At 40.3% G+C, this 17124-nt stretch overlaps 1 protein-coding gene across 6 annotated transcripts in view; it reads right to left on the minus strand.

Annotated features, from left to right (window-relative positions):
* Positions 1–17124, minus strand: part of Snx30 (sorting nexin family member 30) — a 115688-nt gene that overhangs the window by 28461 nt on the left and 70103 nt on the right. For all 6 annotated transcript variants that reach the window (XR_015439878.1, XM_087183347.1, XM_087183346.1 and 3 more), the window contains 3 exons: positions 8685–8843; positions 5652–5847; positions 3866–4065 (listed from right to left, as the gene is read on the minus strand). Coding sequence is in view for 5 of the 6 variants with exons in the window: in XM_087183347.1 (XP_087039473.1) it covers positions 3866–4065; positions 5652–5847; positions 8685–8843 (555 nt within the window). In the remaining variant the exon portion in view is untranslated. The remainder of the gene's footprint in view (positions 1–3865; positions 4066–5651; positions 5848–8684; positions 8844–17124) is intronic.

Here is a 17124-nt window from a genome sequence, read left to right on the forward strand (position 1 = left end):
AGTTATCCTTAAAGAGACACAATTTGAGACCAGCCTTGAAAAACCGGAGATCACCCGGTTTTTCCCCTGGAGCGTAGCAAACACATAGCTACTGGGTGACAAGTCACTAGAGTATTGTCTGAGGTCATGGGCCAGAGGTTTACCTACAGAGTTCTATTTCTTCATCTATCACATGAACAAATTAGACAAATGATCCCAAAGGTCCTTTCAAACTTAAGAGGAACCCAACAGCCCCATTAGGAAAGGGCTTCAAGAAGCCCCAGCACTATCCCCACCCAGGAATGGGCCAATCCTCAACTAGGGAAATTCCTAAGGCAGAGGCTGCTGCCTCCAGAGGAGAAGGATAAATTCTCACTTTGCTTCATCTAGTACCAAGATAAAGGCATAGACTGACAAAACGTCACCTCACCATAACTCCCCTCTCCAAACACCAGGATTTTCTCAGCTCTGTAGGCCATCTGGTGGGCCAGGGATTTGGTTCAGTGGTTCTGCTGCCTGCCTCGCAAGCGCAAGGTCCTGAGTTCAATCCCCAGTGCAAAAAAAAGAAAAGCCATCTGGCCATCGATGAGGACAAACATGTCGCAGCCAGGCCATTAGCAAGTCCCCTCTTCTGTTAGTTTTCATAATGAGTAGCTAAGTCATATCTAACTTATTTTGAAAATGGATTCATGTGATTCTTTTAGAGAAATAAAACACAGAACAATTTTCTTTTTGGTACTGGGGATTGAACTCAGGACCTTGTGCTTGTGAGGCAGGTGTGGCGCCACTGAGCTAAATCCCCAGCCCAAGTTAAGAATTTTTTTTTTCTTTTGGTACCGGGGATTGAACTCAGGTCCTTGCGCTTGCAAGGCAGGCAGCGGAACCACTGAGCTAAATCCCCAGCCCAAGAATTTTTAAATAGCAGCAATGTTGGAAGGTAGGAGAGCCACTGCAGACACCATCGCTGTCCCCATGTCTTTGGCCTGGGCCACACAAACCCTGGCGATCCTCCATGCAGTCTTGGCTTTGTCACGCAGTCACCCTGGTCTGGCCCACAGTGCTCTGCAGAAATGTTTTCTGGTTGTAAAGAGGGACAGTAGGTGGCCTCTCTTCTTACTAACTGCACCTTGCTCAGCTCCCTGTGGGTGAAGCTTGGGTCTTGGAGACCACTAGTCACAATTCCTCATACCAGGCCCTGTCCCGGGCAGTACTAACTGTGATCCCTTCTCCCAGCCTCATGACCTGACCATGTTTTTTTCAGGCTCAGTAAACAAAGTAATCAGTACACACACCTCATCCATGGGGTAAAGAAAGAGAGCAAACAAATGCTTCTTGGATGCATAACTTTAATTACACAATACTTTCATAACAAAGAACACCTGAGGAACTTCATGAATAATTTTAATTACACAATAAGCTTGGCTCACAATTTAATAATGTTTTAATAAAGATGCCAGATAAGTCCTTCCTAAACAACAATTTAAAATCTTGGTTTACAAATACATATTAAATACTAACACACTTGCCACATGCTAGAACAAAGTAATTCATACTATAATATCCTAACACTGTGTATCCATTCTGATGAAGACTGTGTCAATATAAGAGACAAATCCAGGGATACCCCCAGGGATTGTAAAAATTTATTTTCTGTTCACAAAAACAGACACTATTAACTTCATAAGTGAAGCAAAATATTTCAGTTGATTCTAAGGAAGTCAGGATGTCTTTCTATACTTGTTTCAGCCACAGGCTTAGAAATTCAGTGTGCATGCGGCACATTGAATAGAGGCAATGTGACAAAGGAAAGTGAGCTGCAAAGTCAGAGCCAGAAGTTTTGGTTTTTCGCCTCAGTTCCACTAATTCCTAACAAAGCTACCTCAGGCTTACACTCCTACATCTGAGCTTTACCATTACCATTCTGCCCTACAGAGAAAGAAATTCACACTGTGAGATCCAGACACAAGCTTGTCTTTGGAAGTGTTTTATTGGGAGCTTTATAAGGCATATAATATATGACTCCATGATTATACCTGGAATAGGCTCCACTGTCCTCTGTCACCACTTTAATATGGATCCAGAGCCATAACACACTCAAAGCTGATGGAGTGAGGAAGATAAGGATAGTGGAGCAGGCATTTGTCATACTATTCCTCTCTGCTTTTGTGTATGCTTGAACATTTCCATAATAAAGTTTTTTAAAAAGTTTTTTTGTTTTATTTTGTTTTTTGAGGCAGGGTCTCCCCTTGTAGTTCAGGATGGCCCTGAACTCACTATGTAGCCCAGGATGGCCTCGAACTCACAGCAATCCTCCTGTCTCAGACTCCCAAGTGCTGGGATTACAGACATGTGCCACCACACCTAGCTCAGTTTTTATTACTACTTGATCCATTTGTTTTGCACCCTCCTCCCTTATCAAGCTGTGGAATATTTCCATAATTCTATGATTTTTCTGGATTTCCACCTTTTACAACGCAGGTTTCTCATGAGATTTGGGTCAATTTTTTGTTTTGTTTTGTTTTTTTGGGACAAGGTCTCACTGTGTACTCAAGTTGGCCTTGAATTTACTATGTAGCCCAGGCTGGCCTTAATTTGTGATGATCCTCCTGGTTCAGCCTCCCAAGTGCTGGGATGACAGGCGTGCGCCACCATGCCTGGCTCCTACCAAGTCTTTCCTAATGGTTGTCCTAGATCTTCCCCAAAGATAGACAAATAATTCTGAGCTCTCAAGAAGTAGGAAAGGGGTAACTGCAGGTGGGTATGTTCAACACTGAGCCACATATTATTTTCTGTTATTGGGAAGATGAATCCTTTTCTCTAACACCATCATGAATCCCCTGGAACTGTTCTTAATCAACTTCTGTGGACACAGCAAGTTTCTGGTGTGCACATGAAAGCATTATGTCCTGCTTCCCACCCTTACTCTGCATAGAAAGTCTGAGGTAGAAATAGTTTGTCCTCATAGTTTCTGTGTGTTCTCATCCACTGTTGCCATTCTGATTCTTATTCCTTTTATACAACGCCTCCCTCTTCTTCTTTAAAAGCTTTCAAAATCTTATCACTTTTGCTTTTAAATTTCATAATGATATGCTTTCGGTTGGTTGTTTTTTCATTCTTTTTGCTGGAAAACAGCATGTCCTTTTAATGCGAGGTCCTGGGCCTTCAGCTTTGGGAGATTTTCTTGTATTATTTCTTTCATAGTTTCATTCCCTCAATTATCCCTGCTTTCTCAATCAGGATCTCTTCTCAGTCAGATGCTGAACTTCTGGGATTAATCCCATGTCTCTCCTCTTTCTTTCATGCTTTTAGTATTTCTGCACTTTTGTTTTACTTTCCAACTATTTTTGTTTGTTTGTATGTCTCACTTTTTAAGATTTCTTCATCTTCAAGTTCCAACTTTACCATTCAATTTTATGTCAGCAATCATATTTTAACTTCTCATAGCTCTAATTATCTTAACTCTGCTCTTTCCAGAACATCCTGTTCTTGTTTTGCACATATTATATCTTCCTGAACTCTCAGAATACAGTAATAAGAGCTTCTCCCAAACTACTTTTCACTTAATTCACATACCTGGTTTGCCATATGCTCTATTCATATGTCCATGATATCTGTGTGATTTTGCCCACTTAGGAAGAAGGAAATTTCTGCCTCAAGCAAAGACACAATAATCCATTACTTTTTTGATAATGACTTTTTTTTTTGAGACAGGGTCTCATTATGTAGTTCGGGCTATCCTTGAACTCACTATGTAGCCCAGGCTGGCCTCCAACTCAAGGCGATCTTCCTCCCAAGTGCTGGGATTACAGGCATGTGCCACCACACCCAGCTGATAACAACTACTAAAAAGAAAGTACCTAAGTGCACAAGAAGCAAGCCAGCTTACCTTCATGGAATCAGAGTATAAAATGTATTCCCTGAGCACAGGTAGGAAGTCTTCTGTCATGTCATCTGTCAGCTCTTCCAAGGCTGTAGAGCAGTTCCCGATGCAAGCTGACACACCCTCCAGGGGTTCCGCCAGCTCACCTTCTAAAGCACTCCACGTGGAGTACACAGGCCCATATTCTCTCAGCTCCACAAGGTACTCTGAAGGGAGAAGAGAAATGATTACAATCTGGCTGGGTAACAAATTATCTGTATTACTAATTCAAGAATCACCAGCCAAGAACTCGCTACTAAGATGTCTTTCCTTGGCCATTACTCAATTGAGCACACTCTCTTTTAAACACAACACTGTCTCTAACATAACTTTTAAAACCTCTAAAACCTGATGTTACAACTGACCTCAGAACATCCAGGCCTCTGGATATCAGGAACCACAATACCCTGCAGAGAAGAATGGTAAGAAATATCCTCAAAAATAACTGCTTGCCCGCCCATACTGTGAGGCAGTATTTTCACAGGCGTTGAGGAGAAACTTTTGTATTGGTTAAGGGGATAATTTTGGAGGGGAAAATCAATTGCAAAGGAAAACAGTGGAATTTCAGGAAACATTTTGCTGAAAGAGATGTGGTCTTCCACAGTCAGACTCACTCACTCACTCAGTGGGCAACCCAACACCTTGGTCCCATCAGCATTTATTCCACATGATCCTCAGGTGTGGATGGCACCCAGCATGATCTCAGCAGGCCCTACAGAATACCACCAGTGGATAGTGAATGGGGAAAAGTATAGGGAACAAGAAGAAAAGTGTTGATTTCTCCCCACTTCAAGGAAAAATCTGACCTTTCATTTGTCACTAGGATTCTTGTTATTACAGTGGAATGCTGTGGTCAGTGTTTAATCACCAACAAATGACAACTGCTGAAGAATGTGCCTCATGTCAGCATGATCATTAACACTGTTCAGGTTTTCCTGGCCTGTATGTGTAAGTAAGACAAGTGACCCAACATTCTGGAATATGGCAAAACAGGTGGCCATGACAGGAGTGGGAGGGCAGTAGTGGCAACAAGAAGAAATGGTGAACACAGGCCCTGGCAACTCCCTGACTCAGGAGGGTGAGGGTGGATGTGAAATGAACCAGGGGCAGGGAAGGTGAGCAGATTTAAACTTCAAAGGTTCATTAGGGCCATAACCTTGGCAAACACAGGTCACCATGCTCTCCCCTTTTGAACCATCCTTCTGCCAGAAAAGGTAACTAGGTTTGTTTTTAAAAATATCATTTCAGGCCAGGGATTTAGCTCACTGGTTCCAGAACCTGCCTCGAAAGCACAAGGTCCCAAGTTCCATCCCTGTTACCAAAAAAAACACATCATCCCAATGGGTGAAGGGCAATTGAGTCCACATTTCCACTTTAAAAGCTAAAGTTAAGAAAAATAAAAGGAGGAAAGACCTGAAAGCACAGAAGTGTTTGCTTCCTATGGGAAAAGCAAACACAAGGCTGAGAGCCAGGATAAATGATGGGGTGAAAAATTATAGCCTAGGGCCAGGGATTTAGCTCAATGGCACTGAGCCTGCCTCAAAAGTGCAATGAGTTCTATCCTCGTATTAAAAAAAAAAAAAAAATTACAGCCTAGTCCTCCCCTCCCTGTATTTATTTGTTTTATATGTAAAATATAGCCTAGTTGTGTCACAGCCATGTTTCTGCAGTTTGAATCTGCTTGGCAGAGATGAATGCCACTCCCACCACCGTGGTCCCTGGGCACAATCAAGAGTCTCAACAAAGAGCTCACCTATTTCTTCTTTGATGATCCGCTGGGCTATCCGATCAATGGTTCCCAGCTTGAGTGCAAAAGTATCTAAGTATTCACCTATGGCTGCAAACTCCAGAGGCCGACTCCTCAGCTTGTAGCCTCCAGTGACATGTTTGACTGACTCACCCACTCTGGTCAGCAATGCTATCCCCTGCTTCCTGTAGGCATTTAGGTCCTAAGGATGACACACAAACAAACAAGGCATTCAGGCACTTGCACAGCCAAGATTAAATAACCAACTCCTGAGAGCTACTTCTTTTTGGAAATGGAAGACTGAGAAAACAAGAAGCTGAGTTAGAAGAGCAGGTCACACTCACACAAGTGTCCCCTCCCTAACATCATGACCACCAGGCTCACACGCCATGCAGTACATTCACATCCCTCTCAACAGAGCTGGACTCCAATCCCCCTAGTCAGGTTCACTCACTTAGGCACTCTGTCCTTTAAACACAACACTGCTTCTAACATAAATGTTTTAATCTTTGACAAGGAAGGAAGGGAGAGAGGTAGAAACCCAACCCTACATTGCCTTTGGGAGCAAAATTAAGGAGCTGAGATTCTGAGATTCAATCCATTAACTTATTTATATGCCAACTAAAGCCTTATAAGGAGAGTAGAGTAGAGGATAGAAAGCATAAACCAGTGACCCAGGAAGCACTCCTAGAAAACTTGGGCAAAGGCAGATGTTATTAATGAGAACACATTTTAACTCTGAATTTCTTGCAGGGCAAGGCAAAAACAGGAAATATGTTGAGTCTTAGAACCCACCGTATCTAAATTTAAAAAGCATATGAGGCCAGCGATTTAGCTCAGTGGTGCCGCTGCCTGCCTCGCAAGCGCAAGGTCCTGAGTTCAATCCCTAGTACCAATAATAATAATAATAATAAAAAAATTAAAATACAAAAAAGCATATGAGCCTGCCAGGTAAAACTCTAAACTAAACTAACTTCTAAACTACTAAACTGTTTATGAAGAGCATACATATCTAACATAGTCATCTTCAGGTTGTCCTATTTCACTTAACAGTCTCTTCAAAAATACTTTTTATGGAAGCCACAGGTATCTTTCTCTTACCCATCCTCCAAACAAGCAGAAGCAATACTGAACTAGGGCTAGAATACGCTCTGTTTAAAGGCATCTTTCCTGCATTCACTCATGTGAAGTTGGAGTTTGATTGAGACGTTAAAAGATCTTACATATTTTAAGAATCATTTTCTTTTGTTGTTATTGTTTTTTGTTTTGTTTTTTTTCGTACCGGGGATCCAACTCAGGTCCCTACGCTTGCACAGCAGGCGGTGAAACCACTGAGCTAAATCTCGGGCCCTAGAATCATTTTCATACTATTTGGCCCATCAATCAATCAATCACACACAATGCTTCCTACCTACTCTTCATAGATTCCTAACAACCAGGGGTCCAAGCTGTACCCACCCACAAACACACTTTTCTCTTTTGTTGAATAAGGAGGACAGCATGAGGGTCTTCTGGACAAACAGACCTAAAACTTGGATGAGAAAGTTTGTTGCAATTCTGGAAAACAGGATAGACTTTACTTTGAATATAAGTTGAAAGAACTATACTCGAGGATCAGTTGAGGGCCAGAAATTCAGCTCAGTGGTGCCACCGCCTGCCTCGCAAGCTCAAGGTCCTCAGTTCCATCCCCAGTACCCCTCCCCCCCCCACACACAAAAAGATCAGTTCAACTGGAAATGCTAGTTTTTAGTATATGTGCTGCTGAAGCGAGCAAAGGAAATGCTAGTTTTTAAAAGTGTATGAGTTCAACCTAGGGAGAAAAGGCTTTAGGGGGATGGTAACAATGAATGGGTTATCACCAAGGCTAAATATTAACTGAGGTTAAAAACTAGAACTAAACGACTGCCATTTAGTGAAGAATGAAACGTCTAAAGCCTTAAACATCAACTGATGTTATCAGTAAATATTTCTCAATTTTGCCATTCTGACCAAAGAAGAAATGGACATTATCTGGGCCTCAATACCCTTGCCAACATGGAACATATTACCAAAGGCCTGAATAGAAACCATACCTGTCGCCTGACGCATGCGGGTGGAAGGAAGCTAGCATGACAGTCTCAGCGTGTGACCCTCCCACTCCTGCAGATGGTGACTGCAGCACCACAAGCTTTCTGGCCAATTCTACCAACAGGGAAGCACAGAGAAAAGCTAATGAACAACACCCAGAGTTTGAATACACAGATTCTGACCACTGTACGGATCCAAGTATTTCTCTGGCAAATATGTGGAAAATGAGCATCTGGTAGGAACAGAGATATGGGCAAACAATGGTCAGGCGGTGTGACACAGAGTGAAAGTACAGCTGTAGGAGCCACAAAGACGTAACTTAGGGTTCCAGTGACATCACCTGAACTCTCTGAACTTCAGTTTCCTTGACTATAAAATGAGGCCATGAATAATTACTTACAGGGTTCTGTGAAGAACACGCTTATAAAACATTCAATAAGTACATTCCCTTTTGTGCCCGTTGTTGGTGAGACTGGCCCAATCCAGTAATACTGCCAAGATACGTTTAAGGTGTTTGTGCAAATATTTATCTCTGTTTTGGGCATGTAAAGATATTCTAACATCCATTGCTATTACAAGGGAGGGAAGGAGAGGTTTGGTTTCCTCCTGATTTCTAACACAGAAACCACACTAATGTAACTGGAACCAAAAAAACTGAGCAACTTTTTAAAAACAGGTACTGGGGATTGAACCCAGCACCTCTGCACTGAGTTACCTCCCCAGCCCTTTTCATTTTGAGACAGGGTCTTGCTAAGTTGCTAAACTGCCCAGGCTGGGATCGATGTGGCAATCATCCTGCCTCTGTCTCCTGAATAGCTGGGACTACATGTGTGTCGCACCATGTCTAGTTAGAGCAGTACCTGTGACAGAGAACTATTCATGCAGGTGGCTTGCGAGATATCAAAACAAGTTTCAAGGAAGAGTCCTAAGAATGATAATTTTGAAAAGGAATATATAAAATTCTCTCCTCACCTTAGCAGTAAGGAAAACATTAAAATGTTCATTGAAAGACAGTACAGGATGGTCTGTAATTCTTTTCAGGAATTTATCCAAAGCTTTTCTTCTGGTCTCCACAAACTCTTCTGAAAAACGATCCACGACACCTTTCACCACAAACTTCTCAGGAAGCGGCTATGAAAACATGAAGAAAATTTCAGAGTAATTGGTCAGACAGTCCAAGGAAAAATCACCAGGCTAGCAAATAATTCTTTTCACACATCTGTCCAAGAACAGTATTTCTTAGTCAGTTAGATCTTTATATAATCAATCATCAATATAAAAATTTGTAGAAAATACAGATGGAGTACATCACAACTACTATCAATTTTATAATGCAGAGAATAAAACACTACAGATAGCATAGTCCCTGAAAAAAGATACGTGAACATTTATCCAAAAAGTACAATATACTTAATGTGCAATGATGAGGAAAGAAAAAAACAGTATCAACCACACAAACACTGACTTAAATGTCTTAAGATTCTACTTCCAATTCAAGGGGTAAAAGAACTTGGTGAATAAAGAAGAAGGTAAATAAACTCATATACCTGAAAACTGTCTTTGCCAAGCCAATTTTTTTGTTTTGCTTTGCTTTAGGTTTACACTCAAAATGTAATTTCCTTCAGCCCCCATACTCAAAACAAACTTCTCTATCATACTTTGAAGCAACACTGTGGGCAATTTAAGATGACCTGCCTTTAAAAAGATCCTCCCAAGGAATCTTTGAGATTTAATCTATTTCCCTAGCAGCTTGTTCAAATGCTTCATTGAAAGGCCTTCTTGACTGCTACTACCACAGGGAAATTATACATAGTAAGCACAATTTTTAAATGTTTGAGTTTTGAAATGTTGAAAACAAAATTTACATTTAAAATATGACTAAATGATCTGATGGATTTTTTTCCCAAGAATACATTCAAATGACCAACAAATATGAAAATATACTCAGGGCCGAGGATGTGGCTCTGTGCACGGCACCTGCCTGGCAAGTGCAAGGGCCTGAGTTCAATCCCCAGTACCGAAAAAAAAATGCTCAACATCATTATTAGAGAAGTACAAATCAAAACCATAATGAAATACCATTTCATACTAGGATAGCCACAATTTTTTAAAAAGAAAAGGACTAGAGGTGTAGCCCAGTGGTAGATTACTTGCCTAGCATGTACAAGGGTCTGGTTTGATCCCTAGAATCACACAAAAAAATTAAAAAGTAAATAAAAATTTTAAAAAGTAAAAAACAAGTGCTGGTGAAGGTGTGGAGAACAGAAATCCTTACTGCTGCTGGGAATGTAAACTGGTACAGCCACAGTGGAAAAAGTTAGATGGTTCCCCAGCAAGTTAAATATAGTTACCATAATACTCAGCAATTCCACTTGTAAATACATACCTGAAAGAACTGAAACCAAGTGTTCAAAAAGTTGTACACAAGTGGTCATAGCAGCCCTATACACAATGGCCAAAAGGTCGAAATAATCCAAATGTCCATCAACAGATGGCTGGATAAACAAAATATAGTATATTCACACAATGGGATTTTAAAACGATGAAGTACTGAAATAGGCTACTTCATAGAAGAATCCTGAAAATATTATTGTAAGTGAAAGAATCCAGATACAAAAGGCCATATATCATATGATTCACTTATGTGAAATGTCAGTAATAAGCAAACTCATAACACAGAAAACTAATGGTTGCTGGGGACTAGAGAAGCGAGGAAATGAGGAGTGAATGCTTCATGGTTACAAAGTTTTTTTCTGGAGTGATAAAATTTTTCCAAGACTTTTCAGAAGGTGATAATGGTTACACAACATTGTGAATGTTCTTGATGCCACAGAACAGGAGACTTTAAAATCGTCAAAATAGTATGTTTATTTTGTTGCCATGATTACAAAAAAAGCATATTACATCTTTAAATCATAAAGCATAACAATAATACTAGCACCCATTAATCTCCTACTCAAGCTGACAAAAAGAACAACAAGCACCACTGACAAAATTCCCTGTCGCCCAACCCCTGGTGAGGTTCTCCCTATCCTCTCTGTGGGAAGCACAATCCTAAACCTTTTGTTCATTGTCCCTATATTTTATAATTTGTCTTACTCGGTTTTGAGCTTCAAAAAGAGAGCTATACTTTGCTTCTGTCATTCGACACTATCTTTCTGGGATTGATCTCTCTTGACGTATGATAAGCTGTAGGAGAATCATTTTACAGCTCCACAGTCTTGCATATATACCTGAATGTATAACAATCTGCTCATCTACTCTCCTGACCATGCACATATAGGCTTTATAGATTTCTGACACCATTAATGCTGGTGTGAACACTTGCAGATGTATCTTGGCCATATATCCAAGTCTCTATAGGGAATAAAACAAGCCAAGGATGGCCAAGTCAGAGTATGTGCTTTCTTAGCCCTATAAAGACAATTTTATGCTTTTTCCTTTAATATGTTCAGTGGTAAGTTAATATATTTTTCTAATGTTAAACCAACCTGGCAGTTCATGTTCAAAATGGATAAATAAAAAATATCCTCAAACCCCATAAAATGGCACAAAGATATTTTTCTCTTTTAAGTTATAAACCCTCAAGGACAAAAGAAACCAAAAAAAAGATACAGAAACTAGGACTAGTGTACTTAGCAACCCAAACAAATGGAGTACACAGCCACTTCATGTGAGAACCTAGGTTCTCTTAAAACTTAAAAGTTTAGGAATTGGGAACACCAGCACTCCTGGAAATGAAGAAGCTAAAATATAAAGAAATTCAACAGCCTCAACCTGAAAGACCTTAAGAAAGTCAATACAGTATGCCTCAGTTCTCAAGTGTAAGGGCTCTGGTGCCACGCATAGGGCTGTGTTACAAGGATTAAATTAGCTAATATGCTGAAAGTGCTCTGATTCCTATTAAAGAGGAAACACAGAGTTTGGATGTTTTTGTTGCAGTAGGAACAGCAGTTTCAGGGGACTAAATCTCCAGGGACATCTGGTGTTCGTTTAAATCTTGAGATCATGGGAGTATTCAGAAAAGAGGCTAAGAATACTTACTGGGGGATTTCTTTATAACAGAGCAGGTGTTCTAAAGAGTACAATGGGAGGCTGGGGATTTAGCTCAGTGGTTTCGTCGCCTGTCTCGAAAGTGCAAGGTCCTGAGTTCAATCACCAGTATTAAAATAAATAAATAAAAAGAGTACAGTGGGAAGGTCTCCAAACGAAAGAGAGGGCAACAGAGTCTAGAAGAGAATACAGAGCCCCATGGAGATACATGTCCAGGTCTGACACCCGTGGAACTTACACTTGGGTAGAATACTAGAAATGTGGCACTCAGCCAGATGTTCTGGCCCAGTCAGAGAAGCTGTCTAAAGAGCATGGTCCTTTAGGATAATTCCTTTATTCTGGTCAGTTCTCCCATTCCTTTAAGCATCCATTCTCATCCCCAACTTATCATGCTAAGCAGATTACCTTTTTTCTGAAGAGCCAGGTGTAAGAGCATCAAGTGGTGACTTCCTAAGTATTTTGCTTCCTCCACAGAAGGTACCATGGGTACCACCTTCGCCTCCACTCCTCAGGTCTCCAAGGACCTTTTCCCCAAAGCTAACATGTATCTTGTCCATGTCCTTGACCCACAAGTTCACCAAGGTGCACCTGTTGGCATCAGTTGATTAAACCTTCTCTTCCCTGTATCTTCAACATCTCCTGCTCATACACTGTTACTCCTGGAGTCTATCAAAATACGGTTGGGGGGCTAGGGATTTAGCTCAGTGGTTCTGGTGCCTGCCTCGAAAGTGCAAGGACCCAAGTTCGATCCCCGGTACCAAAAAAAAAAAAAAAGTCAGTCAAAATACGGTTGGTTCACTACCTGTAAAAAGAAATCCAACCACCCCTAGTCTTTATATCTCTCCAATCTTCTTTTGTCTCATTCAATCTTTTTGAAAAAGCCACTTGAGTTCCATTTTTTTCCATTGATCTCTCAACCCCCCAGCTGCTCACACTCCAAAACAAAACTGGTTTTAAGTACTGCCTTTGAGGCAGAGTTTGTCTGCCCTATCCCCACCTAATGCAGAAACTGCTCCTTTGGATGATTTCCAATGACACTGTAATTACCAAACCCAGTGGCTGTTTTTCTGTTCTTACCTCATGAGTCCACTGAGCAAACTCTCATTTTCCTTTGCTAAGTAGGACTTAGGAGGAAGTCTGACCTGAAGTAGGTGGTTAGGGACGCCTTGTTTAACAGAACTGATAACCTCCCCAAGTAGCTGTCCATCCTCCAGATTTAGCATATTGAACTTGTTATTTAAAGGAACCCAGGGTGAACCCTTCTCCAAACAGAATTTGCTTATGTAATAAACATTGTTCTCAAATGTGCATGGCTTTGGAAATTTGTTTCTTCCTATTTTAAGCTTTCTTAATGCAACACATCTACTGTCAGCCTCACCTTTATTATTTCCTGGGTTGTTTATGCAAAGGAATTTGAGTTGCTGGTGAAATCAAGGGCATCTGCAGTGAGATCCTATGCTGAAGAGCTCAATACAACTTCAACCATACAGCAGATGCTAATACGCTGGACATTTTTATCAACTGGTAAATATCAAGAACAAAAAACAAAAAGGGAAGTGGACTATGGGGTAGAACTTCCATATTTCTTGTAGGCCAAAAAGACCTTTTTTTTTTTCTTCTGGTACTGAGGATCAAACTCAAGACCTTGCACTTGCCAGGCAGGCGCAGCACCACTGAGCTACATTCCCTGACCCTCAAAAGACCTTTTAAATTATCTGAGCTACCACTTCACACCTATAAGTATTATTAAAATATGGAAAATAAGCATTGGCAAATGCGTAAAAAAAATGGATCTTCATACATTGCCGGTGGGAATATAAAATAGTACAGCCACTGCGAAAAACAGCTGGGCAGTTCCTCAGTTAAACAAAGAATTACATATGAACTAGCAATTTCATTCTAGGTATAAGGAAAAGACAAAGACAGATTCACCCCCACAGACTTCAGAAGGAATGTAGCCCTGGCCTATACCTCAATATTACTCCAGTGAGACTTATTTTGAACATCTGGGCTGGGAATTTAGCTCAGTGGTTCCGCTGCCTGCCTCCAAAGCGCAAGGTCACGAGTTTGATCCCCAGTAGCCCCCACCCCGAAAAAGAAACCCTCCCTTATTTTGAACATCTGACCTCCAGAGCTTTAAGAGAATAATTATCTGTTGTTTAAACCACTTTTTAAAAATATATTACAAAAATAAAAATATCACCTGAGATGGGAGTGAGAGAACAGAAAAGAAGAAGGGAATGGAATATGAGAACATGGAAAAATGGAAACAAAGTCTTTGTAGATAGGGAGGGATGGAGGGGTTGAAGGGAAGGCAGGGGAATGGGGAAAAAATAAGAACCAAGACAGACTATGTAAAGGTGCAAATTTCCAATGATGAATGTCATTATATTGTATACCTAAAATGTACCAATAAAATTAATTTTTTAAAAAAAGAAATACGATGGGCTGTGAGCTGATAAACTGCACGATGAGGGTCCTCACTACTTTGTATATTTGTTACTTTTCCTAACCAAAATGTTTTTCTAAATTAAACATAGCAAGATGTGTTAGTTACTTCTCTCCTTGCTAAGATGCCCAACACCCAAAGTTAAAGGGGGAAAGATTTATTTAGCTCACAGTTTGTAGAGGTTTCAGTCCATAATCAGCTGGCTCCAAGCCAGGGTGGCAGAGGGGCAACAGTTCATGGTGGACTGAAGGTAACAAAGCAACAAGGGACCTTAACAGTGTCTTTCTCCTCCTTTTATCCCATCCAGACTACTGGGATTAGGGCGGTGCCAAACCAATCACTCAAGTGTAGTGGTTTAGTAATCACACACCCTTAATCCCAGCATCACACAGTCTAGATTGAGCCACCTCTGAAAAAGTCATCTATGACCACATGAGGCTTGGGGGGGGGCGGGGCATCTAGACCCAAATCTTAACACAGAGCAAGGAGGTGCATGCTCAAAACAAAAAAATTGTAAAAGCTCTAGGGGTATAGCTCAGTGGTAGAGCACTTGCCCACCATGCCTGTGACCTTAAATTCAATCTCAAATCATCATCAACATCATCATTATTATCATCATCAAGTTTGGTTTAATTCAAAGCATTTGAAAGTTCAACCAATATTTCACTACATATAATTTATATATGGGGTAAGCTAAAAGTATGTGCATTTAACACCAAAAAGAAGGAACCAACTAGAAAATGAAGTTTCAGTTATTTCATATTGAGACAAATAGTTGTTGCATTAAAAAATTTCTTCTCATTAATTCATGTGAGAGTTTACTGCTATCCAGAAGAAAACCAGGTGCATAGTAAACACAAACACATCCTTCTTGCAAGACTTCCTTCACAAAAAGTGAACTAAACATTAAACGTCTAGGTGAAGTTAAACACTAAAATGTTTCACAGATTTATTTGCTTCATCTTTCAAATCTGAATGCCTAGCTACTCATGAAATCTCTGTTGTGTAACTAGCAGTGATATAGCAAATGAAGCAGTGTTAAAAATCACTGAGCAAATACAGATGAAAACAACAAAATGCTGATTGCTGGGGTATAGGAGGTAAGGGGAAGAGGGGCGCTGTCGTTCAGCTGGTATAGAGTTACTGTCATACAAGATGAACAAGTTGGAGATATCTGCTGTAAAAGAACAGTGCCTATAATGAACAATATGCCATGCACTTAAATATTTAAGAGAGTAGATCTCACATTGTTCTTACCACACATACAAACCAAGGTACACAAGGAAACTTGAAGGTGATGAATACGTTTATTGCCTTGATTGTGGTGATATCAAAAGTGTACACTCACTAATTAAATTGTGTGCATTAATGAAATAAATAGGACACACATGTGTAAATACCCAATAGTTTCTCTGGTGTGAAAAACTAAAAGTGTAAATAAGGATCAAAATGCATAATTGATATTGTGAAACAGGAAGAAAATGTCTAAAGAAGTAGAAGTGGGAGGGGTGGGGAAAGGAAAGAAGGGGAAAGAAAAAAATATGAGAAAAGGAAAAACATGAAAACAAAGTCTTTGTAAATAGGGAAGGGTGGAGGGGGTGAAGGGAGGGCAGAGGACTGGGGAAAAAATAAGAACCAAGATACATCATGCAACAGTACAAGATCCTAATGATGAATGTAACTGTATTGTATACCTAAAATGTACCAATAAACTTAATGGAAAAAAATAAATTGTGTGCATTAAATCCATGTAGATTTTTAAAATATCAATCATACGTCCATAAAGCTTAAAAGAAACACTGAGAGGAGAACAGTCACACTAAAGACTTTCTGGTTGCTTCAACTATTACACCTTATAAGATGCTTTCACATTCCAGAGGGGAAGGAGAGAAGAAGAAAAAGTAAAAAGGACTTAAATGTGATATGTGTATGTGCCAACTCCCCACAATGTATAGACTCAATATGTATCACAAACATGTACTAATAAAAACAAAGAAAAAACCTATCATAGCATTATAAAGCATAAAAGGGTGCTGTCAGTAGCTGGAGGCATAGCTCGGTGACCCTAGGTTTGATCCTGAGTACTGCAAATGGGGCGGGGGGGGGGGGGGGGGGGGCTGTTCAGTAGGCCAGAATTTGCTAAGACAAAGTAGAACAGAATGAACTGAGAGAAAAGTTTATCAGTATCAACCATCTTGCAGTTGCATTTGGCCAAAGGGATGGTGGTTCTAGGAACCACCTCGGAGGGGTTGAGTTTCTCCAGGAGAGCCCCAGAAGATGTCAAGTTCAGAGCCACAAAGACTGGAAACCAAGGCAGGCCAAGGACAGTCCCCAGGAAAAGGCAAATCAAAGAACCTCACAGTGCCTCCCCAGTGCCACAGTCTGGCAAAACCCAGGAACTTACCACCATTCTCCCAAATTTTACAACTGATTCAAAAAGATTGTAACGGCCTTCTAAAAAAATAACAATAATAAAAAAAATCCAATTTTTAATCTAAATACAGATAGTTCTCAAAGAAAGGCATACTAATGTCCAAAGAACACATGAAAAGACCCTCAACATCATAATCCATCAAGTAAATGCAAATCAAACCGATGAGAAACCACACCCACGAGGGTGGCTATAATTAAAAAGACGGATAATAACTATTGTTGATGAAGATGCGAAGAGACCTGAGTTCCCACACACTGAAGGTGGGAATGTAAAATGATACAGTCACTTTATTATTATGTTTTGTATATCCTTTTATTGGTACATTTTAGGTGCACAATATAATGACATTCATCATTGGAGATATGCACCTTTACATACTCTCTTGGTTCTTATTTTTTCCCCCTTCCCCTGCCCTCCCTTCAACCCCTCCATCCCTCCCTATTTACAAAGACTTTGATTCCTTTTTTTCATTTTCT

This window comes from Heterocephalus glaber, unplaced genomic scaffold, assembly GCF_053883595.1.
Source record: "Heterocephalus glaber isolate CG9 unplaced genomic scaffold, H.glaber_assembly_v1.0 deba00001479, whole genome shotgun sequence".
NCBI lineage: Eukaryota > Metazoa > Chordata > Mammalia > Rodentia > Bathyergidae > Heterocephalus > Heterocephalus glaber.